Source organism: Muntiacus reevesi, chromosome 3, assembly GCF_963930625.1.
Source record: "Muntiacus reevesi chromosome 3, mMunRee1.1, whole genome shotgun sequence".
Lineage (NCBI taxonomy): Eukaryota > Metazoa > Chordata > Mammalia > Artiodactyla > Cervidae > Muntiacus > Muntiacus reevesi.
The window spans coordinates 126,175,548-126,202,518 of record NC_089251.1 but is presented as its reverse complement, the minus strand read 5'-3'; the positions used below and the strand labels follow the sequence as shown (position 1 = coordinate 126,202,518).

Here is a 26,971-nt window from a genome sequence, read left to right as displayed (position 1 = left end):
AAACTCACTGAAGCAATATTCCAGAAACAACTTTCAGAATACCTACAAAATCAATCATCTGGGGGCTGTTTTGAAGGAAGAGAAATGCCCTATAAAGTAACTTGTATATTTTCTTCATGAGGCTTTAAAAAAAAGTATAATCTATTCCTCATTATATTGATGGTGAATATTTTGAAAGTCATAATTCTATTTCAAAAACAGCTGTGACTACACACGGCACTATCCAGCTGCCTCTTTATCTAGTCTAATAAGTATGTAAAAACTTATTTGGATGTGTCCAAGGAGTCTAAACCCTCTTCGCTGACTGTAACTGACTCAAAATCTGCAGAATCATCTGAGGGCTGAGCCCAGGGCACAGCCACCCCTGGGTGCTTCCTTCTGTTATCAGAAGAGAAAGAATCCAGTGCTTCTTTGCTTTTCATAGACTGTTGCTTCAGCAGCTTTGTGCCTCAGATTTTAGATTGATGGTATCGCAAAGGTCTCACTGGAAGGACTTAGGCCGGAACTGAAGCTCCAATATTTTGGCCACCTGATGCAAAGAGCCGACTCGTTGGAAAAGACCCTGATGCTGGTAAAGATTGAAGCCAAAAGGAGAAGGGGGCAGCAGAAGATGAGATGGTTAGACAGCATCACCAACTCAATGGACATGAGTTTGTGCAAACTCTAGGAGACAGTGGAGGACAGAGGAGCAGCTGCAGTTCATGAGATTGAAAATAGTTGGACACGAATTAGCGATTGAACAACAACAGCACTGCAGTGGCACTAAAAGTAAAAGGATAATATACACTGATTTAAAAATATGTTCTCATGTTCACTGAGCAGGGATGCATGGAATCTTACTGCCTCAGTTTAGTTTAGTCGCTCAGTTGTGTCCATCTCTTTGCAACCCCATGGACTGCAGCACGCCAGGCTTCCCTATTTATTACCAAATCTCAGAGCTTGCTCAAACTCATGCCCTTCAAGTCAGTGATGCCATCCAACCATCTCATCCTCTCTCGTCCCCTTTTCCTCCCACCTTCGATCTTTACCAGCATCAGGATCTTTTCCAATGAGTCAGTTTTTCACATCAGGTGGCCAAAGTATTGGGGTTTCAGCTTCAGCATCAGTCCTTCCAATAAATATTCAGAACTGATTTCCTTTAGGACTGATTTCTCTCGGACTGGTTGGATCTCCTTGCAGTCCAAGAGACTCTCAAGAGTATTCTCCAACACCAGTTCAAAAGCATCAATTCTTTGGCATTCAGCTTTCTTTATAGTCCAACTCTCACATCCATACATGACTACTGGAAAAACCATAGCTTTTATTAGATAGACCTTTGTTGGCAAAGTAATGTCTTTGCTTTTTAATATGCTATTAGGTTGGTCATAGCTTTTCTTCCAAGAACAATCGTCTTTTAATTTCATGGCTGCAGTCACCATCTGCAGTGATTTTGGAGCCCCCCAAAATAAAGTCTCTCACTGTTTCCTTTGTTTCCCCATCTATTTGCCATAAAGTGATGCCTTGATCTTAGTTATCTGAATGTTGAGTTTTAAGCCAACTTTTTACACTCCTCTTTTACCTTCATCAAGAGGCTCTTTAGTTCTTCTTTGCTTTCTGCTGTAAGGGTGGTGTCATCTACATATCTGAGGTTGATATTTCTCCCAGCAATCTTGATTCCAGCTTGTGCTTCATCCAGCCTGGCATTTTGCATGATGTATTCTGCAAATAAGTTAAGTAAACAGGGCGATAATATACAGCCTTGATGTACTCCTTTCCTAATTTGGAACCAGTCTGTTGTTCCATGTCCAGTTCTAACTGTTGCTTCTTGACCTGCATACATATTTCTCAGGAGGCAAGTAAGGTGGTCTGGTATTCCCATCTCTTTCAGAATTTTCCACAGTTGTGATCCACACACTCAAAGGCTTTGGCGTAGTCAATAAAGCAGAAGTAGATGTTTTATGAAACCCTCTTGCTTTTCTCTTGGAACTTACTGCCTAGGCATGGTTGTTTAGTGCCTGATGGGGTACAGCAATTCTCTTTGTTTATTTGTGGTTTAGCTAGCTGCACCAGGTCTTAGTTGCAGTACACAGGATCTTTGATCCCTGTGGTAGCATGCATTTATTTTTTAAATTTTTATTGGAATATAGTTACTTTACCATGCTGTGTTAGTTTCTGCGGTACAGAAAGTGAATTATCTATACATGTACATATATCCCCTCCTTTTTTTTTAGATTTCCTTTCCAACCAGGTCATCACAGAGCATTGAGTAGAATCCCCTGTGCTAGTTTGTTATCATCAGTTACCTATTTTATACGTAGCAGTGTATATAATGTCACTCCCAGTCCCAATCCATCCCACCCCCATCCCACATTTGTTCTCAATGTCTGTGTCTCTATTTCTGCTTTGCAAATAGGTTCATCTATAATATTTTCCTATTTTCCACATATATACCTTGATATACGATGTTTGTTTTTCACAATGAGAGTTTTTGTTTGATTAACTAGAAACTCAGGCAAGTCTGAGCCTGAGTTACTGCCTCTGAAAGTGAAGTGATCAGACTAAGCAGTGGAACTTTAAAAAAACAGACCAATTGAGCCTCCCTCCAGACCTAATAAATCAGATTGTAAGAGTGGAGTCCAAACATGTATATTTTGCACACCTACCTAGGTGGTCATTATGAACTTCTGCATGGTTCTAAGGCCCCTTCCATCCAGAGCCTGTGGTGATGGCAGCTCACTCTTCGTTTCTGGGTCTGTTCGTTCAACAAGTGTTTATTGGATGCTTGCTATGTGGTGGGCAGAACATGGTCACTCTGCCGGATATTAGGGTTCCCACAGGAAGCCAGAGGCCAAGCTTCCTGCTTTCCAGGAGCTTGCAGTCAAGTGTAGACAAGGAAACAATCCAAGAGTAAAAGTACTTAAGTGGGGTACAAATTAGAAAGAAGATATCACAGAGTTGCACAGTGCAGCTGAGGAGAAAGTCGCCAGAGAAGGCATCTCGCAGGGCAAACCCTGAGGGGCTGGCATCTCAGAGATGAGAAGGAGCCAGCCACACAGAGACATGCTCAATAAAGAAGATGGGAACTGCTCATCATGCTGAAGAAACAAGTAGTGAACGAAGGCCAGGGTGGCTGGTCCGTGAACCGAGGTGGGCAGAGACGCAGGAAAAAAGAGCAGTGGTCAGCTCTTAGGCCCTTGACCATGGTCAGACATTTGGACTTTATTCTGAGTGCAGTGAGAAGCCACGGGGGATGGAGATTTTTCAGTCTGCTTGTTTTGAGATGTGAATTGCTTCTCTTTGATTGATATTTGAATAAAGTCATTTAGGCTGTTCTGTGATACTCGACAGGTGGATTTATGAAGTTATTGCTTGATATTTGATCAATTAGGCTTTTTTTCACCTTTTTAAAATGTGGTTTTTGTTTATTCACAAAGCCGTGAAGCTGTGTAGATTGTGCATCAGTTACTATCTGCTTTTAGAATTTAAGGATAAGTTGCTTCAAGTTGCAAACACGTGGCTATATAAGAATTCATTGTCCCAAGAACACAGTGAGTATAGGGAGTCTTGGTGGGACTACAAGGAAAACACGGAAACTCTCTTAATTCGGCACTTCCAATAGAACTTTCTATGGAGATGGGAAGGTTCTGTGTCTGTGCTTGTCCACATGGGTAGCCATTACTCACATGTGGCTGCTGAGCCCTTGAAATGCAACTAGTACGACTGAGTAACTGGGATTTTTATCTAATTACATTTGCATTTAAATAGCCACATATGGCTACCATATTGGCCAGCACAGCTACAGGGCAACTTACAAATTCACAGTCTTATCTGAGATCACTCTCCCCATCTCCCCTGCCACCCCAGCTTCCAAAATGTTGGAAAGTTTGAAGCATGTGCAATACAAATTGTTGTATTTAAACTTAGTCCTCACTACAAAGGAAAAATTGCTGCATTCCCACAGGGAATCCAGATGACAGGGGTTCGACATACAGGATGGGGAGCCTGTTCTGGAAATACATCTGAGCGGGAGTCTACTTGGTTGGCACCAGGCGTGGATGACATCTGTGCGCTCACAGGAGGGCAAAGTAAACTCGTGAGCTTGGCCTCAGCTTCACGGCTCACACAGAATAAAAATAATTCCAATATTTTGAGAGGGCCTGATGAATATGGTTGCTTCTCCTGCTCACACTGGGGTCCCGTGTGACACAAGAGCGAAATCACCCCTTCTAATAAACTGTCACCAAACTATCAGTTGAGAAGAATCAAAGAGCCATGAAAGATTCTTTAAAGTCTTACTGTTCAACTCATTAAATTCCTCCTTTCCCTAAAGTTCCATTTAAGCTGTTTCTGTTATTTAAAAAAAAGAAAAAGTCTTCAGCAGCTTGTGTTTTTTTTCTTGAGAATTTGCTTTTCCATTGGGAAAGACTGAAGACATGAAGAGAACAGAGAATGAGATGGTTGGAAGGCATCATCAACTCAATGAACTTGGGTTTGAGCAAGCTCCAGGAGATGGTGAAGGAGAGAGAAGCCTGGCGTGCTGCAGTCCACGGGGATGCAGAGTCAGACACAACCAGACAACTGAACAACAATAACAGAAAAAGAAAAGTAGCCCAAGAGGACCTTTAAGCTTTATGAATGTTGTAAAATATTCAGTGGTTTTTTTTTTTCATTGTTCTTTACTTCCCTGTTTTTCCCTTTTATTCAACTATCATGTTTTGTAAATATGAGGCATACATGAAGGCAAGCACAGTGAAGATGCTTTTTATCCTAAAACTTATACTTTTGGAGCAAAAAAGATCCTTAGCATTAATTATGTATGAAGCTATGAAAAGATGGGCTGGCCTTTAATGAATAATTAATATTTATCTATAAAATATGACATGCTCAGGAGAAAACCACAAATATTCACTGACTGCTTGACAAACTTAGAAGAAAAAAAATAATTGACCTCTAAAATGGTTCGTTTTTAGGACAAGTGCACAAATGGAGAAAAAGATTCCATAGGTCAAAGTAGTTTTTCAAGATATTTATCAAGCTAAAAAAGCATTACATTTTTTTTGTACTTTCATTTCCTATTTATTAATTTTAGGCTGCACTGGGTCTTTGTTGCTGTGCTCGGGCTTTTCTCTCGCTGTGTCAAGCGGGGGCTCCTCTCTCGTTGCAGTGCGTGGGCTTCTCATTGTGGTGGCTTCTCATGTTGCAGAGCACGGGCTTTAGGGTGAGTGAGCTTCAGTAGCTGCAGCACTTGGGCTCAGTAGTCACAACTCCTGGGCTCTAGAGCACATTCTCAGTAGTTGTGGCACACAGTCTCAGTTGCTCCGTGGCATGTAGAATCTTCCTGGATCAGGGATTGAACACGTGTGTCCTGCACTGGCAGGCAGATACTTTACCACTGAGCCATCAGGAAGCCCCACAAAACATTACATTTGATAGATTTTGTCCTCCTACCTTGACGTGTCTTCATGTGACTTGGAAAGCTAGGTTTATAGTTAAAATTCTCAGACCCCAGAGTTCCTCGCTGGCATGCTGTAGAATCAGGGAGCCAGCCCGTCACTGCCTGGGGCTGTGCAATGGATTCCCGTGCGCCCAGTCTCCTTCCTCACACCAGCCGACCCTTGGGTCTGGGGGATTGCACACCAGCGCTCAGGCTTCCCAGCTGGCTCAATAGGTAAAGAATCTACCTGCAGTGCAGGAGACGCAGGAAACTCGAGTTCCATCCCTGGGTCGGAAAGATCCCCTGGAGGAAGGCATGGCAACCTACTCCTATATTCTTGCCTGGAGAATCCCTTGTACAGAGGAGCCTGGTGGGCTACAGTCCATGGGGTTGCAAGAGTTGGACCCAACTGAAGTGACTGAGCGTGCACACACACCAGTGGTCTCATTTACACTAGGAAGGATGACCCTGGGGAGAGACCTGCAGAGGCCTGCCTGCAAGCTCTGGCATTTGGGCAGGGAATGCTGGGCCACCAGGTGTCTGGAGAAGGATCTAGCAGCCTGAGCATCTTCCCTTGCTCTGGGAAGAAGGACACAGCTGGAGGAGGATCAGAGCAGGGCGTCTACATCACAGAGTCCAGGGCACAGACCCTGTGGCCTGGGTCTAAGGGCAGCAAGGAAGTTTTCATATTTTAAGAGCCAATAACCTCTTCAGTGCTGCCCTGTTGGAAGCAACTCTGTTTCCTAACACGCCCCTTAAATCTCACCATCCTAGGATAATAGAGCAGTCTCTTACTGGAGGTGCCCTTCAACATCTGGTTCTACAAGTGGTCTCTTTTGCAGCGGGAATCATGAATTTTCAGTTTGATGTTTCCAAGGCTCTTGAGGGCTTTTATGTCTACTTTTAAGTTTTCTTGAGATACAAGTCACATACCATGCAATGCGCCTATCTAAATGGTTTTCAGTATATGCAGAGTTGTACAACTGTCACCAGAATCCATTTTTAGAGCATTTTCATCCTCCTAAAAAGAAACTCATCTGCATTAGCGCTCCTCCCCCTTTCCTCCCCACCTCAGCTCCAGCCGTGGGCAACCACCAATGTACTTTCTGTCTTAAGGTAGTTCTCCCCTTTCATGTATCCATAGGCCTAGAGAGCACTGTAAAATCTTAGTACATCCATCCAATCTTATTTTTCTCATCAGATGTGGATTTGTGCTTCTCCAACTTCAGTGTGTATGTGAATCCCCTGGGGAATCAGGTTAAAATTCCCAGGGATTCCCCAGGTCTGGAGTGAGCTTGACATTCTGAACTGCTATCAAGTGATGCCCGTGCTCTCGGTCTGGGGACCACATTTCAAAGGATAATGGATGATGCTGAAGTCATTATTTTAACTGGAGTAAGTTCCGTTTCCTGGGGTTTCCTGGTGGCTCAGACGGTAAAGAGACTGCCTGCAATGTGGGAGACCCAGGTTTGATCCCTGGAGAAGGAAATGGCAACCCACTCTAGTATTTTTGCCATGAGAAAATCCCATGGACGGAGAAACCTGGTGGGCTAAAGTCCATGAGGTCACAAAGAGTTGAACATGACTGATGGACTAACACACAAAAATAGCCTCCATTTCAGACAGTGTGATTTTGACTGGCTTGGGATGGCAGGTTTCCGTCCCAGCTTAGAAAATGGTGCGGGGGAGGGTGTGTGTGTGTGTGTGTGTGTTTCCGTCCCAGCTTAGAAAATGGTGCGGGGGAGGGTGTGTGTGTGTGTGTGTGTGTGTGTGTGTGTATGTATGTTTCCGTCCCAACTTAGAAAATGGTGCGGGGGAGGGTGTGTGTGTGTGTGTGTGTGTGTGTGTATTTTGACTGGCTTGGGATGGCAGGTTTCCATCCCAGCTTAGAAAATGGTGCGGGGGAGGGTGTGTGTGTGTGTGTGTGTGTGTGTGTGTGGTGTGATGCGGCAGAGCTTTGCATACATGGAGGGGGTGTGTGTGTGTGTGTGGGGTGTGATGCGGCAGAGCTTTGCATACATGGAGGGGGTGTGTGTGTGTGTGTGGGGTGTGATGCGGCAGAGCTTTGCATACATGGAGGGTGTGTGTGTGTGTGTGTGTGTGTGTGTGTGGTGTGATGCGGCAGAGCTTTGCATACATGGAGGGTGTGTGTGTGTGTGTGTGTGTGTGTGATGCGGCAGAGCTTTGCATACATGGACCTCTGTCTACCATTCTGCAATGAGGCCTGTGAGGACCCCAGGCCTCCTTTCTGTCTTTTCTTTCAACCCGTGATCACGCTGCTCTGTCAGCACCCTTGTGGAAGCAGGCAGAGACACTCGATTGTTTACTTCGGTCTGGTTCCCTTCCTCATCGGGGCTGCAAACCCACGCTTCTCTGACCATCTCTGCCTCAGGGTCATTGGTTCTGGTCACACAGCGCTTTCTGGAAATAGTATTCTAGGAAAAGAAATGAGAACCACATTTTCCACACTGTGGTACTTCCAGTGAGCTCTGTGTCCTAGGGTGCAGGAGCCGCGGTCTCGGCTGGCGGGGGAGGCCTCTGAAGCCCGTGTCCCTCGGTGACAGAACTGAGCTGCAGCCCACAGCCTGAGGCTTCGTTCGGGGTGGGTCTCGGCACAGCCTGCGGCACTCGGCCGCCTTCCACGGAGGAACTCACTTTCTCTGGGTTTCATCAAATTGTTTTTGTTCCTGCGGTTTCTTGCTAAATAACTGTATCCTCAGATCCCACTACGGCAGAGCCAAGGCCAGGAACAGAAACCAAGCTTTCTTCGTCTTCCACGATGTCCACGGAGGCCCCGGGAGCACCGGTGGGGAACCCGGAGCCCAGGAGGCTCACCCCGGGCTGCGTGCAGGTGGCAGAGGCAGGCTGTGTGTGAGACCCTCTAAGAGCGGAGCTTGAGGAGTGGTTTCCCGGCTGTGGTGCGAGGGTGTCTGACCTCTCCTGAGACACACATCAATCCGCAAAGATGGGGAATCACAGAGAAAGGACGAGAATGTGAGCACAGAGCGGGCCGTGCAGAGCACACCTCTGATCATGCCACTTCCCTGCTCAAACACTCTCGGTGGCCCCCCATGCCCCACGTGATAAACCCATCCTCCTTGTTACCGCCTTCAGGACTCCGCTGTCTGGTTCTGGTCACCCCTTCCAGCCTGGCTGCCTACGATCCCTGCCATGAATGCCTGACACTCCAGGCGTGTGGACCAGGTTCCGTTCCAGAGCACTGTGCCTTGCTGCATTCGCACCTCTCCTCAGGCCGATCCCTTCAGCTGGAATGTCCCTGTTCCCTTTCTCTTTCTGTCGCAGTTCCAGCCTCCTGGCAGGACAGCTCTCTTTCCTCCTTCTCTATAATATCTTTGTGTTTTTAAACTTCTCATCTACTTTCCCTCCTCTGGGCTTTCTCCTGTAACCAGACACTTCTGACACTATCCTTAGTATTTATATGTGTGTCTGTGTGTTAGTCGCTCAGTCGTGACCGACTCTTTGTGACCCCATGGACTGTAGCCCGCCAGGTTCCTCGATCCATGGGATTCTCCAGGCAAGAATATGGGACTGGGTTGCTATTCTCTTCTCCAGGGGATCTTCCTGACTCAGGGATTGAACTTGAGTCTCCTGGATCACAGGCAGATTTTTTTACCCACTGAGCTACCTGGGAAACACCTTACTATTTATAATCAAAACTGTGCAAATACAGCTACCATCTCTTGAGATCACACTATGTCTGGTGTGGTGTGGTGTGGTTTACAGAAATAACTTCATTTTATCTTCTAAGGGCCTCTGCAAGGGAGCTGGTATTATATCTACTGCACAGTTGAAAAATTCAAACTTCCCCAGAGTTACCCAAGGCTGGTGATTCTTACCGACTGAACTATGAAGGAAGTCCTCATAGCTGTGGCCATTAGGCCACCTTAAACTGTATCCCTGATGCTTCTGCAAAATCTGGTAAAGAGACTTGAAGTCACTGGAAAACGAAACAAGCAAGCCGCAGTAAGACCAAAAAATGCAGACAGGTGGTCTCAGGGAATGTTGTTGGTGTACACAGTTATTGCACGGTTATCCTTGGCAACGTTGAGGAATGAGCAAGGTGAGACAGCATCCATGGAACAGTACCTCTGCGGGTTCTAACGGAAGTGGGTGGGGAACTCCAGTAAAGAGGTTCTTGGGTGATAAGATTCTTGGTCATCCAACCTGCAGATGTGTTTGCAGTCTTGGTCTGTCCTGGGAGTTGCCATGAGAATGGGTGTGTAAGAAGGGGGAGGGGGGGTCACAGTAAAGATGGAACAAACAAACTTAAACAGTTAAACCTTACCAAAATCAAGATCTAAAATAATATAGGGAAATGCTTACAATATATAATACTTAAAATTTTAAGATTCAGTAGAATCTCAATTTTGGTAAACACAGGCCACACGCTTGGGCACCGGAAAGGAAAAAGACCAATGGAAATATTCATAGGGGCTGAATCTGAGGGTTATGTTTACTGGGTAATTTTTACTTTGTATGGTTTTTGAAATCCCACATGTTCTAGAGCGAAATGTGTTCATCGGAAGAATAACAAGTGATCATCAGATAATCAGGAAAAAACAAATGATATAAAAAGCCTAAGTGTTTAACCCAAAAAATTAAAAGTGAAAACAAAACGAAAAAAAATCCTCACGGGGCATTAGAAATCAGTGTGCCCAGAGACAGGCTGGGCGGGGAGGACCATTGTTCTCACCCAGCATGGCTTTCTTCTTAATGTTCTTTTATGTGTGTACGCACAATTTCAAAGCTTTTCCTAAGTTTATTTTTGTGACCAGTGGCTTTAAACTTGCTCAGAGAGAGGCTTCCAGAGGGAACTGTGGTTTGAAAATGTGACGGAAATTGATGGAGCCTCCCAAGAACTTTTGGTGTAGACAAGGCCCTTAGAAGCGTGCAGGGAGTGAGAGCCTCTCAGCGGAATGCCCCATCCCTGCTTCACCTGTGATGCTCATCACCATGTAAGAACAGTGCCCCAGAGAGGGGCAGGGAGGGATCAAGAAAGAAAAGCTCACTGCAGTGGCTTCTCTCGTTGTGGAGCACTGGCTTTAGGGCCTGCGGGCTTCAGCAGCTGCAACACGAAGGCTCACTAGTTGCATCTCCTGGGCTCTAGAGCAGAAACTCAGTAGTTGAGGCACACAGGCCTAGTTGCTTCACAGCATGTGGAAAATCCCGAATCAGGGATCAAACCCATGTCCCCCGCACTGGCAGGCAGGTTCTTAACCCCTGGGCCACTGGGGAACCCTTGTTTTTAAATCTCCATACATAAAAGGTCACCAAGGAGAAAACTTAAGATGTGTGTCTGAATAGTTTCTTACATTTTGGTGGTGCCTTTTAAAAAGGAAAAAAAAATTTTTTTAATTGAGGTATAATTGACAGATAACAGTATATTAATTTCAGGTGTACAACAGTGATTTAATACTTGTATATATTGCAAAATGATCATCACAATAAGACTAGTTAGTGTCCATCACCACCCATAGATACAGAATTTTTTTCCTTGTGGTGTAAACCTTTACGATTTACTCTCAGCAGACTTTCAAACATGCAATTATGGTCTTATTGACTGTAGTCACCCTGGCTGAACATTAATTCCCCATGACTTATTTATTTTATAAATAGAAGTTTATATCTTTGACCCCCTTTACCCATATTTTGGTGGTGCCTTTATAAATCTTTAGCAAATGTTTCTTGAAGGGAATTAGGAGTGGGTGAGTCCTTGCTGCCAGGTTAGAGCAGAACTGAGTCAGTCCTTCCAAGTTCTGAATTCGGAGTCTGTGCATCCGGGTAGGGGGTAGAATTCCTGCATTAAAACTAACGAATCCAAGCTTATAAGACTCCTTCTTGAACATCCTATAGCTCGTCCAAATGTCCTTTTGATAAGTTAATATAAATGAATCAGAAACATCTGCATCAAAAATCTCCCTGAACACACAAGAGCTTAACAATTAAATGGAAGAATGTTTGGAACAATGTGGTTCAGGTTTTAGCTGATCCAAACTGTTTTGCAAAAAAGTTAAGTTCTTAAGACATCCTGAGAATTTAAAAGGCAGCTGGTTCTCCCACCCGCTCTAAAAATGAGAGCTGTGATTTCTGTTCTTTGTGTCAACTCTGGTTGCTCTTACTGACCGTGGAGGGACTTCTCGCAGAGGCCCTGTCTCTGGTCTCTGCCAAGTGCTGTCCTCCCCTCTCATTCTCTCTCTTCTCTCTCTCTCAATCCTATATCTGGTTCCTCAGCAGATACTCTGTGTTTCAGTTCTAACAGTGACGATGAGGAAGCATTTTGTCGAGCTGTGAGATCCAGTTCTAGGCTCAGGTGGAGCATTGTTGTCACCCTGGTTCACAGAATTTAATAATTCTTGTCCCTTTCACCCTTCCTGATGGTGCCTGATATGAGAGCTGGTCTCTGGGGGAAAGAGAAAGAAATTATCAAACATTCAGAGGAGGAGCTGAAATCTGATGGATGGTCCAGAGGAAAGCAAAGCTCAAATTGTGAAAAAGGCTACAACTAAAACGTCACTGTAAATAAAAGCCACGTTCAGTTCAGTTCTCTTGAGCCTCCCTCTTGTTCTGGAACACAGACTGAGTAATCCCAGCAAATGCCAACGAAGCAGATGAAAGTGATTAGTGTGCCGTTCCCTTTCAAGCTCTTTTATTCGAAGAAGTTGTTCTTCCATTTTATTGACTTTCAGTCTCGCCATCGTGAAATTTTAATCACCCAAGCACAGAGACGACATCTCAGATCACCCAACTCGTAATTCTATCTGAACTGCAAGATGAAAGGGGACACCCTCATGCATTCTTGTCCCTTCTGTTTTCCCCTTCAAGGGACACTGTCAATCTTCCTTAGGCTTCCTGAGTAATCATCATTTAATTTTCTTTGTAAGTTGCAAAGTCTTGATTTCCTAAACTTAAAAAAAACAAAAAGAGAGAGAGTAATTAAAAGTGATGGAAGCATATTAGGAAAGAGATGGAAATTCAAGAAAATGCACATCTACCTCACTGGGCAAACAATGGGACTCCACCCCCAGTGGCTTTTAAGTTTAGCATTGCTAGTTAGTATTTCTCCACTAAGTTTAAGAAATTAAAAACAAAAGAATCAAAGCGTAGCTTTTTCCCTTAGCTTCAGAGCCAAAGCTTGTTTTAGCTTTGCCAGAGTTCAAACAATGAAATTCTTATTTGGAACCTTTCAGACTTGCTGTTATTCTCAGCTGAGATGCCAAACCTTGGCTTGATCTAACTTCTGCTCTTAATTTCATCTCCTCTCTCTCTTTTCCACCTGCCACGTTCCGGCACACAGGCGTGGTTCCTCCTTCGGGGCCTTTTGCTAACTGATCTCTCTAAGCCTGGACCCCAAAGGAACCAGCTCATCTCCCGATGCAGGGCTCAACTGAAATGTCTCCTCCTTGGAGAGCATCCCCCAACACACACAAATCATTTGGTATCACTTGATCCTGCTTTCATTTCCTCATAGTGCTTGTTGCTAAATGAAATAATCTCACTCGTTGTCAGTCTTCCACCCTTAAAGTGTAAAATGGCTCAGCCGTAAAGAATCTGCCTGTAGTGCAAGAGATGCAGGAGGTGAAGGTTCAGTCCATGCGGTCGCAAAGAGTCGGACACGACTGAAGTGACTGAGCAGGAAGTCTAAGCAGTGAATGCATGATCTATGTAGATATGGCCTCTCTCTACAAAAGATTTTCCATTTTCAATTAAAACAAAAAGGGGGGCATTGCTTGGTTTGTACTTGGCATGTTAACATGCTCTGGCTCAGTGATAAAGAATCCGCCTACCAATGCTAAGAGCCGCAGGAAATGAGGGTTCAATTCCTGGGTTGGGAAGATCCCCTGGAGAAGGAAATGGCAACCCACAAGAGTATTCTTGCCTGGAGAATCCCATGGACAGAGGAGTCTGGTGGGCTACAGTCCATGAGGTCACATGGGCTACAGTCCATGAGGTCACAAAGAGTTGGACATGACTGAGGATACACCTGCAGAACGTGAGCAAGGCTAGAGTTTTAGTCCCAAATCGCCTAGCTTTCAGGACACCACTCACACCATGGAAGACGTTTCTTTGGAGGCCCCAATCTCCATAAATGACTGTTAGATTGGAGACTAGGCTAATGTCCCTTTCCTCCCAAAACTGCAAGCACATGAAGTGGTTCCTACCTTGGAAAATGATGCCAAGATGACAACCCCTGGTGACTGATGAAAGGAATCCGTGTATAGGTTGAATGTATAGCAAATGTAACTAGAAATGACAAAGGCTTCCCCAAGTTGGGTTAAAAAAGCAATTTAGAATTCCAAACACCACTGATTTTAATGAAATACTCTCCTCTTAGTTTTTTTAAAAGATAATTTTTATTCTTGGCTGTGCTGGCTCTTCGTTGCTGCGTGGGCTTTTCCCTAGTTGCGGGGGCCACTCTAGTTGCTGTGCGTGGCCTCCTCATCGCAGTGGCTTCTCTTGTTGTGGAGCATGGGCTGCAGGACACACAGGCTTCAGGAGTTGTGGAGCATGGGCGCACCATGTGGGATGTTCCTGGATCAGGGATTGAACTGGCGTCCCCCGAATTGGCAGGCAGATTCTTTAGCACTGAGCCACCAGGGAAGTCCTCTCTCTCTTTTTCTTTTTTTTTTAAGATTTATTTATTTGGAATAATTGGAAGATAATTGGCTTACAATATTGTTTTTTGCCATACATCAACATGAATCAGCCACAGGTATAGGTCTGTGCCCACCCTCTTGAACCTCCCCTCCCACCTCCCACCCCATCCTACCCCTCTAGGTGGTCACAGAGCACTGGTCTGAGCTCCCTGGTACAGCAAATTCCCACTGGCTATTTAATTTTACATATAGTATTGTATGTGCGTTCACGGTACTCTCTCATCTTACACCCTCTCCCTCCCAACCCCTCTTATTAGTTCCTCAAAAAATAAAAAAGTGCTGCCTCAATCTTAGCAGAGAACATAAGGACAGATACTCCTGCCTGCAGAGCCAGAGAACCTTGTCTACAAGCCAGGATTCTGACGGTGGTGCAAGAGCTCTTTTTGGGGAAATGAGATTTCTTCTTCTGTGATGGTCTGAGAGGTTAGGAATGTTTTTCACGCTTCATGGCTCTTTGACTAATTTTGGATTTGTCATCCAGGAATTTATGCAAACCCTTCTCAGATGAAGGCAGGGAGCCCGGGACGGCTTCTTTCTTGCTGCATCATCAGTGGGTCGGTTGATCCGCTGCTATTTCCGTGGGCCGCCTCTTCCTCGTGCCCCTCCCGTCAGGACCTCCTGTGGTTGAGGGGGTCCAGGGCTCAGTTCCTGCACTCAGACTGCTGTGGGGTCCTCCGTGGAATTCACTAATCCCTCTGCTTTGTCACTAGCATTTTCACCTGTCACTTTGATCATGCTCTCTTTCTCTCTTCAACTCCAGTTGAGGCTTCCTCTAACACTGAGAATTAAACCCAAGAACCTTCCTTCCGGGTTTAGAAACCCTTCATTGGGAATGTCCTTGCCCCTTGCTACTCGAAGTGTGGCCCATGGGTGGGCAACCTGGCAGTATCTGCATCACCTGAGAGCCCATTAGAACTCGCAACCCTGCCGCAGGTGAGCTGCATCAAAGTCAGCATTTTTAACAAGATCTGGGTGAGTCGTGTGCGTGTTAGAGTGGAGAAATGCTGTCTGGGAAATCCTCACTGCTGCCATCACCATTCACGGCCAACAAGTAGGTCTTAGAGCGATGTTTCTCTGCCTGGCTCTGACCTGACTGCTTGGCATACAGCAGCAACACACTCCGATTTAATCTTCCCAACGTCTCCATGTGGTATGTACTATCGTTATTCCCATTTGCAGAAGGGGAAACTGCATCTTTGGGAGATGCTCATAGGCGTGAGATCATTCAGGTAGTGTTGGAGCAGCCAGGGTTTAATCCAAGACACTGCCGCCAGAGTTCGTCCTAACTATTGGCTCTGCACCCTCCCCTTTCTGGACTCTTCCTCCAAGTCTGTTAACTCTGGACTCTCTTGACTCTTCTTTTTTTTTTTTTTTTTTTTTTATTAGTTTCTCTTGACTCTTTCTCATTGGTCTGTAAAACTTCTCTAAAGCAAAGCCAAGGTGAAGGAAATGCTCCTGTTTGGTGTCTTCTAGAAAAGCTTTGAGTCCTAAAGTTATTTTTAAGGAAGATTGTGCTGTACTCTGTAGAGATTTGATCTCTCAGCCAAAGAGAAGGAGCTCTTTCTACCGCTTCCAATTTAATACAGACCACTTGGAGCCTCAGATATTACCCTCCCCGGATGTGAACTTCAGGCTGTGTTGAGATAGAGTGGTATCTTAAACTTGACCTTTGGAAGAATCCTTACATTTATAGCTCTAATCAGAAAAATAAAAAAATGGAGATAATTCATATGAACTTCAATGACATTGGTGTAGAGTTTAAGTCCTTTAAAGACCTTAAGATCAGAATGCTTATAGCCTGTATACTCAAGGTCAGAGTTTCGTTACAGGAGGTTAGTTATGTGAGGTCTGGCAGAGATTAAGGTCAGTGGTTTTCAAACTGATTATTGAACTGCTTTGAAGGACTATTCCAGAGAAAACTTGGAGGCTGGGGTGTGAGGTAGTGTCTGAGCTGAAACAGAGGTTCCCTGGGCCCCACCTCACTTTCAACCAGTTAGTTTCAATTTTATATCATTTTGTATAATAGGTCCTGGGGTAACATTCTATTTAATGGGTGTTTCCCTACTTGGGGCTTCCCTGGTGGCTCAGACGGTAAGATCCCTGGATCAGGTTCGATCCCTGGGTCAGAAAGATTCCCTGGAAAAGGGAATGGCTACCAACTCCAGTATTCTTGCCTGGAGAATTCCATGGACAGAATTTTCTTTTTGTATATTAAAAGCCAATTAAACTAATCCTACTCCATCCTCTGCGGCTGAGGCTCTTGAGGTTCAAAACGGCAAATTGACTTCCCCAAGGTCATGCATTGTTTTGGCCAACAGCTATTTCTTATATTCCTCCTTTGAAAGCTCAGAAGCTGGGCCTGCTGCCAAGTCTGCTGGGCATTCACTTCTTTGCTGTCTGGGTCAGCCCTTCTTACAGCCAGTGGCGCTGACCTGGCCATTTTTCCTTTGCATTTAGGACTCCTCTGTGTGTGTTTGGGAAACCAAACACCATTCAGGTGTTTTGGGGGCAGAGCCAAGTCAAGAAGGCATATATTGGCAGCATTCTTTGTCTTCATCTTGGTGGGAAGCTGTATGGCTCTCTCACTGTCCTGATTTAGTTATCCATTGAAGACAGTCTTGCAGAGAACACGGAATATTCTGGTACCTGCAAAACAGAGCAGCTGTTCTTCCCTCCAAACATTAAGTTACCAAACCCCCCATTTTAGGAGAATGTGCATTTGGGGAATTTGTGACCAAAAGGGAAAGATGGCATTGAAAGACTGAGATCATGTGTTTTTCCCCGCTCCTGCAAAAACGTTTTTTTCTTTCATTTTCAGGAAAATAAATCAATAGGTGAAACAGACAAATGAGAATTTCAGTGACCGTTTACAGTTAGTAATGACGAATATATGGGTAATTTCCATCAGATCATCTGTTGTTTACTAGAAACTTCTTTGAGGCAGATGATTGGCATACTAAGAGATGTTTCATTTCTAAAAATAACTCTCCACCCACCTGTATATTCAGTGCTTGTCCTGATCTTTTCTTTAAAAAATTGGGTGCTAATCACTGCCTCCCTCCTGAGTCTGGGCCCCAGAAATGCAGCCCCACTGCCTGGGATGTAAGCCCCTTGGGCATGGCCGGTTATGTAGAATGTAGTTGTTTCATTCCGGGACTTGATCTTCTGTCTCTCGGTTTTTCTCTCTTCTCTCCGCCATTCACTTTACCTACTGTTTCTTTTTCTAATTTCCATTTCTGCTTCCTCTAACTGTTCCCAGTGGGACCAACACATACCCTGGAACTAAAATTCTTCTTTACAGAGATATATTAAAGTGAAACATGCTGAGATCTCCTACAAGGGAAACTTAGATTCTTGTTCTGAAAAGACAAATAATCATTTATAGGATGGATAATTCCTAAGAATTTGGAGGCAAATATTGGCTCTCAAGCTATTTAGTTACATATAGAGATGTTACCTAAAAACTCCTTTAGCTGCCCTGTATACATGTTGGGGGCTTCCCTGATGGCTTAGTTGGTGAAGAATCCTGCAACGCAGGAGATCCTGGTTTGATTCCTGGGTTGGGAAGATCCACTGGAGAAAGAATAGGCTACCCGCTCCAGTATTCTGGCCTAGGGAACTCCACGGACTGTATAGTCCATGGGGTCACAAAGAGTCGGACATGACTGAGCGACTTTTACTTCACTTCATATACATGTTGATATTTTTAATTTCACTTTTGCTTATTGTTTCTAAGATTTAGAGAGGATTCAGTTCTCCACCAAAAAAACAGTTCTAAGAGATTGTAAAAAGCATGCCTAATTGGGGCTTCCTGGTGGCTCAGAGGTTAAAGCGTCTGCCTCCAATGCGGGAAACCTGGGTTTGATCCCTGGGTTGGGAAGATCCCCTGGAGAAGGAAATGGCAACCCACTCCAGTATTCTTGCCTGGAGAATCCGATGGTTGGAGGAGCTTGGTAGGCTACAGTCCATGGGGTCGCAAAGTGTTGGACACGATTGAGAGACTTCACTTCAAAGATATTGATTAGTTACATGTAACACTAAAGCAGTTTGCTGTCATCCTTGGCAAATTTTTCCATTATTTACTAAGATTAAGGTACTGAACTTGGTCTCAGATAGGTCTCTAGGGTAGGGTATGGATCTTGCTGATTGTTTATGATGTCATGTAACACTTAAGTGTACATTATTTGTTAGTCACTCAGCTGTTTCTGACTCTGTGACCCCATGGACTGTAGCCCTCTAGTCTCCTCTGTCTATGGAATTACACAGGCAAGAATACTGGAGTGAGTTGCCATCTTCTGACCCAGGGATCGAACCCCGATCTCCTGCATTGCGGGTGAATTCTTTACCGTCTGAGCCACCAGGGAAGCCCTTGGATACCTTGAAATGACATGAGCGAGGGGCTTGACCCTTGTCAAAGTTTGGCAAAAGTTTTTCCTCCTAAAGCTTCAAAGCAGGAGAGAGTCCCAAGTGTACCTGACAGCTGGTACGTTAAAATAACTCATATTCCCATACAAAGGGTCTCTTCACAGGATTTGGCCAAAGGTCAAGCCCGCTGGATGTATGTTTATAAAACAGAGTCTGTAGAGATTAGTCCTCACTTATAGATGATGAGTGACAGGAGGAGGAGGGAGGAGTTTGTCACTTAAGTATTCATCACGGTCCCTTGACTTCTTCTGCACATCTAGCCATGGTTATCTTGGCAGAGAGGTAGAACTATACACTTCCTTATTTAGTTCATTTTGTGCTTTATTGTCTTACTTTTGAGGATGGATCCATTCTCTCTCCTTTGAATTCACTTAGAAGTAAAGTTGCTCCCCAAAGAGAGATGAACTTCAGGCCTACGTTGTCTGCTTCTGACTAATAACTTTCTCGAAGATAGTGCCATGTACCACTGGGCTTTGAGGCTGAAGATTTGAACTTAACCGTGATTGGTTTACACTAATCTAGATATACCTCTGGAGCCAAGGGCGATGTCAACTCCCACCTGAGACTCTGGGCTCTGTAGGGGAGGTAGACATGCCGGAATAAAATCAGGAACCTCAGAGAGAGGAGAAAGTGATGTATACTTGGTAGGTAGCCAGCAGTGTCTAGCACAGTTAATATTCTGGCAATTTCCAAGGTAATCTTTTTTTTTTTTAAGTATAAAAGCACTCTTGGCCTTTTTCAAGGCTTCAAATAAAATATTGGTCCTTTAAAAATTAATTTCCTCAAATTATAGATTTTGATGCCCACCCACCCCACCAGATAAGAGCTCCTTGAAGCCAGACCTCATGCCTGGCTCATCTGAATATTCTTGGCACCCAACCCAAGTTCTGAGTCATCATAGACAATGAATATTTGCAGAATAAATGCATATAACCTATTCTCTGAATTCCCCCAGGATTCAAGAACCTCAGACATTGTGTAAAAACAAACCAAAAATCCAGACCTGCAAGACCCTTGACAGAGTCAATCCTGTGGGAGGGTTGCCTTTTTTCCTCCTCATTTTCAGTACTGGCTTTTTACTTTGATTTTATTTTTATGAAGTTCATGGCTACCTTCACTAACATTAAAACTCTATTTTTTAGATTCATTTAGCAGGGTGACTGTTTTTTTAAGTTCATTACAATTATACCATAATTTGAGGACATATATCATATTTTAAAATAGATTGTTTACTCCTGTTTTAATATCCTTAAGTTTTTTTTTTCCCCTCCTCTTCTCCCTGCCTACTACCAGGATGATAGAAAATGGGAGTGCATTTTAGCAGGCCCAGGTGTACTTGCTGTTTCTTCGGTTGTCACTGTAGTGGGTTGACTTAGCAAATCCCATTTAGAAGGTAAATTACAAACATTAATCAAGTGATTTTTCTAAAGTCTTCATATTAGCTGGCTCTTGTTGCCGCAACAAATTAGCACAAAAGTCGTGGCTTAAAACAACACGGGTTATTCTGCTACAGAATGCATGGAAGGTAGAAGTCCAAATGGTTCTTATTTGGCTGAAATCAAGGCATCAGCAAAGGTGCCTTCCTTCAGGCGCCTCAAGCAGAGGGTCACTCCTTTCCTTCACTTTTTCCAGCTTCTAGAGGCTGCCTGTATTCCCTGAATCATAGCTCTTTCCTACATCTTCTGAGTCAACAATGTAGCATCTTCAGATTCTGACCGATTTCTGACTTAACTCTTCTGCCTCCTGTTTTTTAAAGATTTTGTGATTACCTTGAATCCATCCACATAATCTAGGGTGACCCCTTGACCTCGAGATCATTAATTACATCTGCAAACCTCTTTTTGTCACGTGACGTAACATATTTGCAGGTTCTAAGGATTAGGGTGTGGACATCTTTGGGGCCATTCTCCTGTCTACCATAAGCGTGCATACATGCTAAGTCACATCAGCTGTGTCCGACGTTGGTGATCCTATGGACTGCAGCCCGACAGGCTCCTCTGTCCATGAGATTCTCCAAGGAAGGAACACTGGAGGGGGTTGCTGTGCGCTTCTCCAGGGGATCTTCCTGACACAGGGATCGAACCCAGGTCTCTTATGTCTCCTTCATTGGCAAGCGGGTTCTTTACCACTAGCACCATCTGGGAAACCACCACAGTCATAGACCCACACAGTGTTCTCATAGAGTTCCCTTCCCTTGAGTTTCTAGCTTTCTGTGTGCTCAGGAGAAAGGCTTTGATTGTTTTGTGTGTGTGTCTTCCCCTGATATTTCTGTCTTGGATATTACCACTTTAATTTTATGAAGTGGTAAAGAATCCGCCTGCCAGTGTCGGAGACATGGGTCAGGAAGATGCCCTGGAGAAGGAAATGGCAATCCACTCCAGTATTCTTGCCTGGAAAATCCCTGACGAGCTACATAGTTCATAAAGTCGCAAAAGAGTCAGATGTGACTTAGTGACTAAACTGCAACAATATCAGCAAAACATTATCTGTGTTTGTGTGGACACATCAGGGTGGATAGATAGATGTTCAGTAACACGGTATTTGGACAGTAATGATAATGCATTGGGTTGGCCAAAAAGTTCACTCAACTTTTCCTATTACATATACGGAAACATGAAAAAACTTTTTGGCCAACCAGTAATTAATAATGGAAAAGGAGGCAGCAACTTGGCAATTGAAACCCTGTGAGTTGTAGATAGAGGTGTTTTTTGTTGTTGTTCTCTTGTTTGTTTCTTGTTTTGGCTGCAGCATGAAGCATGAGGGATCTTAGCTTCCTACCAGGGATGGAACCTACATCTTCAGCAGTGGAAGCACAGACTCTTAACCAGTAGATTGCCAGAGAGGTCCCCAGGCAGAGGTTTTTAAAACAGTCTTTATAGTGACCTGTTCAGTGAACTCACAGAGCCTTCTAACTTTTGTCTTTTAGGCTTATGTACAGAAGTACATTGTGAAGAATTATTTCTACTATTACCTGTTCCGATTTTCAGCTGCTTTGGGACAAGAAGTGTTCTACATCACATTCCTTCCATTCACTCACTGGAATATAGATCCTTATTTGTCCAGAAGACTGACCATCATATGGGTTGTAAGTATTAATATGACTTATGGACCAGTATTGTTTTTGCAACAGCCATCTGCTTTGGTATTTGAGTACTCTGCATATTTGCTCTTTTTTAAAAAGTCACTTAGAACTGAATTTTTACCTGGTTTACTTTGGGAAAATGAAATGAAAAAATTTAAAGCTTTGTGTGAGTAAGACTAGGAGAGGAGAGAGATGATGTTCAGAGAAATGACCTTTCTGAGAATCCAAGTAGTGGTGGTGCATGTGTGCATGCTTAGTCATGACCAACACTTTGTGACCACATGGACTGTAGCCCAGAACCCAAGATGGGGCATAAAATGCCTCCTCTCAAGAAGCCCCTTTTAGTAAAATTTCATCAAAAACTGAAAATAGGAGCTGTTGACTAATACTACTTGGAATTCCTAGGAGAGGAGAGACATGATGTGGTGTTAAGTGTGACTTAATTCCAAGTGGTTTTAAGTGAAACTACTCTGTACCTGTTAGACACAAAGACATATAAGGCAGGGCAGCTTTAATTTGATGGAGTTTCTAGTATTAGGGGGGCAGCTGGCCTGTACATGGCAACCCACTGACAGTTCCCGGTGAAACAGTGGGGCCCCTTCTGATGGTTTGTTTCAGACCCTATCATTGAACTTAGTTCAGGACTAAGTTCTGATTTTTTTTTTTTTTTTAATTGAGGGAGATAGTAGCAAAGTGTGCTGTGAGCATCAAGGCCCTGGGATCAGATTGGCCTGGGTTCAAGTGCAGCTCAGCCAATGCACCTGTCTGTGCGCCTGAGCCTGTAAATCAGTGTTAATAATGTGCATCTTAAGAATAATCCTGAAGACATTTTCGGCGTGGCCTAGCATGTGGAAGGGATCTGCAGGTTGCTATAAGCACGTGATGCATAGTGATGAGTCCACGAAGGCGAAAGTCTGAAAGATCAATTCTTAGGTCAAAGATTGTTTAGCCAGGAAAGGGTGGCTCCAGGGACATGGCTGCCAGCACGGCTGTTTCCTTAACTCAAAATTCCACCTGAAAACTGAGCTTCAGAAGCACTTGGTTGTGAGTAAAGGGTTCCCACGCGGCTCTGTTCTGAGAAGCTGTGGCTGCTCGTCTGGGGCTTTATTTTTCTCATCTGTAGAAGTGAGAGATGGGTCTTGTTTGGAGCCATAAATGCAAATGTCACAAAAGGCAGGGGTAGAAATAGAAGTGCTGGGTGGGGCAGGCTGGTGGGAGGGGAGGCAGCTGGGGCACTGGGAGTGGCTGCCCTCCCCCTCCACCTGTGCCCAAGAGAGGAAAAACAGGGTGGAATTGTCAGATCTCTTTTTCCTGTGAAGTCTTTAAATGAAGGCTTACAGTTCTTTAAAGATGATTTTTATTTATTTACTTTCTTTTTGGCTGCACTGGGTCTTGGTTGCTTTGTGTGGGCTTTCTCTAGTTGCAGCGAGTGGGGGCTACTCTTCATTTCAGTGCTTGGGCTTCTCGTTTCGGTGGTCTCTCTTGTTGCTGAGCGCGGGCCCTGGGGTGCTTGGGCTTCAGTTGTTGTGGCTCGCAGGGTCAGCGGTGGTGGCGCATGGGCTTATTGGTTATTCCACAGCATGTGGGATCTTCCCAGACCAGGGATCAAACCTGTGTCCCCTGCATTTGCCTGCAGATTCTTATCCACTGGGCCACCAGGGAAGTCCTAGGCTTGCATTTTAAAAGCTTTATATGCCAGCTGAAAAAAGCATCCTTGAAATGCAGACTTCCAAGGCTTGGCCTGAAGTCTCCGGCCTAAAGGACAAGTAAGGTCCCTCAGGCTTGTGGTCAGGATTATTTGGCCCCTAATTCTTCCTGATAATTGCCTCCTTTTCTCTCTCACGCCACAATTCACTGTTTCCTTTCTCCGTCTCTGTCTCCCAGCCAGCCCTCTTCTGAAATCTAGCTTATGTCTAAAAATATGATCCAATGAGAATGTGCAAAAGCATAAGAATCTTGGAAGAGATGAACATTAGTGCAGTTGTTCCCCTCCTTTCTGAAGTGCCTTCCGTTCCTACAGAGCTGATGGTGTCCTCTAGAGTGGCTGGGGGAAGAGGGGGAGCTGGGAGCACTCCTGTTCTTAGGATGTGAATGTGCACCCAAGATCCATGGTACTTGCATTCCTTTTCTTATCACTTATTTTCTGAGATTTTCATGTAGTTGCTAAATTGTGTCTGACTCTGCAATCCCACGGACTGTAGCCTGCCAGACTCCTCTGTCCATGGGATTTCCCAGGCAAGACTACTGGAGTGGGTTGCCAATTCCTTCTCCAGGCGATCTTCCTGACTCATGTCTCCTGCATTGGCAGGCAGATTCTTTACCATTGAGTCACCAGGGAGGCCCTTTTTCTGAAATTTTTTTTTTTTTTAATCCAACTTTTATGGTAGTTGAGTGTGGTAAATGATGCAAAATATTTTTAATAATCCAGCAATATTTATACTGTGTACAGTCAGTTTGAGGTCAGTTATCTTGCCCTCTGAGGGTGGAAAACTTCTTGAGGGATCGGGAAAATCTTTAGCTCTTTGCATCAGGTGGCCAAAGTATTGGAGTTTCAGCTTCAACATCAGTCCTTCCAGTGAACACCCAGGCCTGATCTCCTTGCAGTCCAAGGGACTCTCAAGAGTCTTCTCCAACACCACAGTTCAAAAGCATCAATTCTTCGGTGCTCAGCTTTCTTCACAGTCCAACTCTCACATCCATACATGACCACTGGAAAAACCATAGCCTTGACCAGATGGACCTTTGTTGGCAAAGTAATGTCTCTGCTTTTTAATATGCTAGCTAGATTGGTCATAACTTTCCTTGCAAGGAGTAAGCATCTTTTAATTTCATGGCTGCAGTCACCATCTGCAGCGATTTTGGAGCCCAGAAAAGTAAAGTCAGGCACTGTTTCCACTGTTTCCCCATCTATTTGCCATGAAGTGATGGGGCTGGATGCCATGATCTTAGTTTTCTGAATGTTGAGTTTTAAGCCAAATTTTTACTGTCCTCTTTCACTTTCATCAAGAGGTTCTTTAGTTCTTCTTCACTTTCTGCCATAAGGGTGGTGTCATCTGCATATCTGAGGTTATTGATGTTTCTCCCAGCAATTTTGATTCCAGCTTGTGCTTATTCTAGCCCAGCATTTCTCATGATGTACTCTGCATATAAAGTAAATAAGCAGGGTGACAATATACAGCCTTGACTTACTCCTTTTCCTATTTGGAACCAGTCTGTTGTTCCATGTCCAGTTCTAACTATTGCTTCCTGACCTGCATATAGGTTTCTCAAGAGGCAGGTCAGGTGGTCTGGTATTCCCATCTCTTTCAGAATTTTCCACAGTTTATTGTGATCCACACAGTCAAAGGCTTTGGCATAGTCAATAAAGCAAAAATAGATGTTTTTCTGGAACTATGTTGCTTTTTTGATGATCCAGCAGATGTTGGCAACTTGATCTCTGGTCTCTCTGCCTTTTCTAAAACCAGCTTGAACATCTGGAAGTTCATGGTTCATGTATTGCTGAAGCCTAGCTTGGAGAATTTTGAGTATTACTTTATTAGTGTGTGAGATGAGTGCAATTGTGCAGTAGTTTGAGCATTCTTTGGCATTGGCTTTCTTTGGGATTGGAATGAAAACTGACCTTTTCCAGTTCTGTGGCCACTGCTGAGTTTTCCAAGTTTACTGACATTGAATGCAGCACTTTCACAGCACCATCGTTCAGGATTTGAAATAGCTCAATGGAATTCCATCACCTCCACTAGCTTTGTTTGTAGTGATGCTTCCTAAGACCCACTTGACTTCCCATTCCAGGATATCTGGCTCTAGGTGAGTGTGAGTGATCACACCCTTGTGATTATCTGGGTCGTGAAGATCTTTTTTATACAGTTCTTCTATGTATTCTTGTCACCTCTTCTTAATATCTTCTGCCTCTGTTAGGTCCATACCATTTCTGTCCTTCATTAAGCCCATCTTTGCTTGAAATGTTCCCTTGGTATCTCTAATTTTCTTGAAGAGCTGACTCATTTGAAAAGACCCTGATGCTGGGAAAGATTGAGGGCAGGAGGAGAAGGGGACGACAGAGGATGAGATGGTTGGATGACATCACCGACTCAACAGACTTGGGTTTGGGTGGACTCTGGGAGTTGGTGATGGACAGGAAGGCCTGGTGTGCTGTGGTTCATGGGGTCGCAAAGAGTCGGACACGACTGAGTGACTGAACTGAACTGAAAATCTTTAGACCCTGTAGGAGGCAGTGGTTATGGGACTCTGATTGTTATCGTGGGTGGTTGTTTTTAATTTGGAGTCCTGATTTCAGAGCACTCACAGGATTTCCGACTTGAGGTAGAATTATGAGTCTTTTGTCAGAGAGTGGGTAAGTCAAGTCTTCACCTAAGAGAGGAATGAACAGCCTTTGAGTGTGCTATTCGTCGTGAGCTTTGGCAACCTGTATTTGCTTTTAGAGATGAGTGAATGGTCAGATCCACAAGGCACCCATGTAGAGAGTTGTGTAATTCATATCAGTGAGGCATTCCTGGCAGTGAATGGTGGAGAGACAGTGGTGGGTCCAAGGAGGGTTGGAGGGAAGTAAGGAAAAAAGGGCAAAGGGAGGTAGAGGTTTGGAGGGGGCAGATACTGAGAGGTGGGAAGGTGGTTGCTCTGTCCTCAGTTGTGGAGATAATAATGGGAGAGGCTTGGTTTGGCTCCACTGTTGAAACTGGGTGGAGGGAAGGAAAATTCCTGATGGTGTTACAGGGAGCTAGGAGGGGAGGTGGGCTGGACATGGGGTGAACATGCATGCTAAGTGCTTAGTCCCTTCAATCATGTCTGAGTCCATGTGACCCCATGGACAGTAGCCCTCCAGGCTTCTCTGTCCATGGGATTCTCTAAGCAGGAATACTGGAGTGGGTTGGTATTCCCTTCTCCAGGGGATCTTCCCAATCCAGGGATCCAACCAACATCTCTTCCATCTCCTGCACTGGCAGGCGAATTCTTTACCACTAGGGCCACCTGGGATGGAGATGGGTGAGATTCTTTCGGGCAGTCAGTTTCCTTCTGTGGCAGCCTGTCTCCTGTAAGGGATATCACTAAAGTAGTGGCTGCCTCTTTAAGGGGTGAGGATGAAGAAATGTTTATTATATAAGGGACAGAATTTGAAGTCCCCTAACTTTAAACATCTTATCTCACTCAAAATCTTTTGGAAGGTAGCTATGTTCAAGAGTGCCAGATCTCTTGACAAATTGCATATTAATTTGACAGTTGTCATTGGATGAAGTCTCAGCAGGTTTTATCGCTTTTAAAAATAATCTGTTATATTAGGAGTGACTCATATTGTCTGAAGTAGCTTAACAGAATTTATGGTTACAAGAACAGCTTTCTTATCACAGTTATAATTGTTCC

The 26,971-nt window shown here is 44.4% G+C and overlaps 1 protein-coding gene across 2 annotated transcripts in view; it reads left to right on the top strand.

The window, feature by feature from the left end:
* The window catches only part of SGPP2 (sphingosine-1-phosphate phosphatase 2), a 147,335-nt gene that overhangs the window by 36,085 nt on the left and 84,279 nt on the right, over window positions 1-26,971 (top strand). For both annotated transcript variants that reach the window (XM_065927634.1, XM_065927633.1), the window contains exon 2: window positions 21,440-21,598. In XM_065927634.1, coding sequence (XP_065783706.1) covers window positions 21,440-21,598 — 159 coding nt within the window. The remainder of the gene's footprint in view (window positions 1-21,439; window positions 21,599-26,971) is intronic.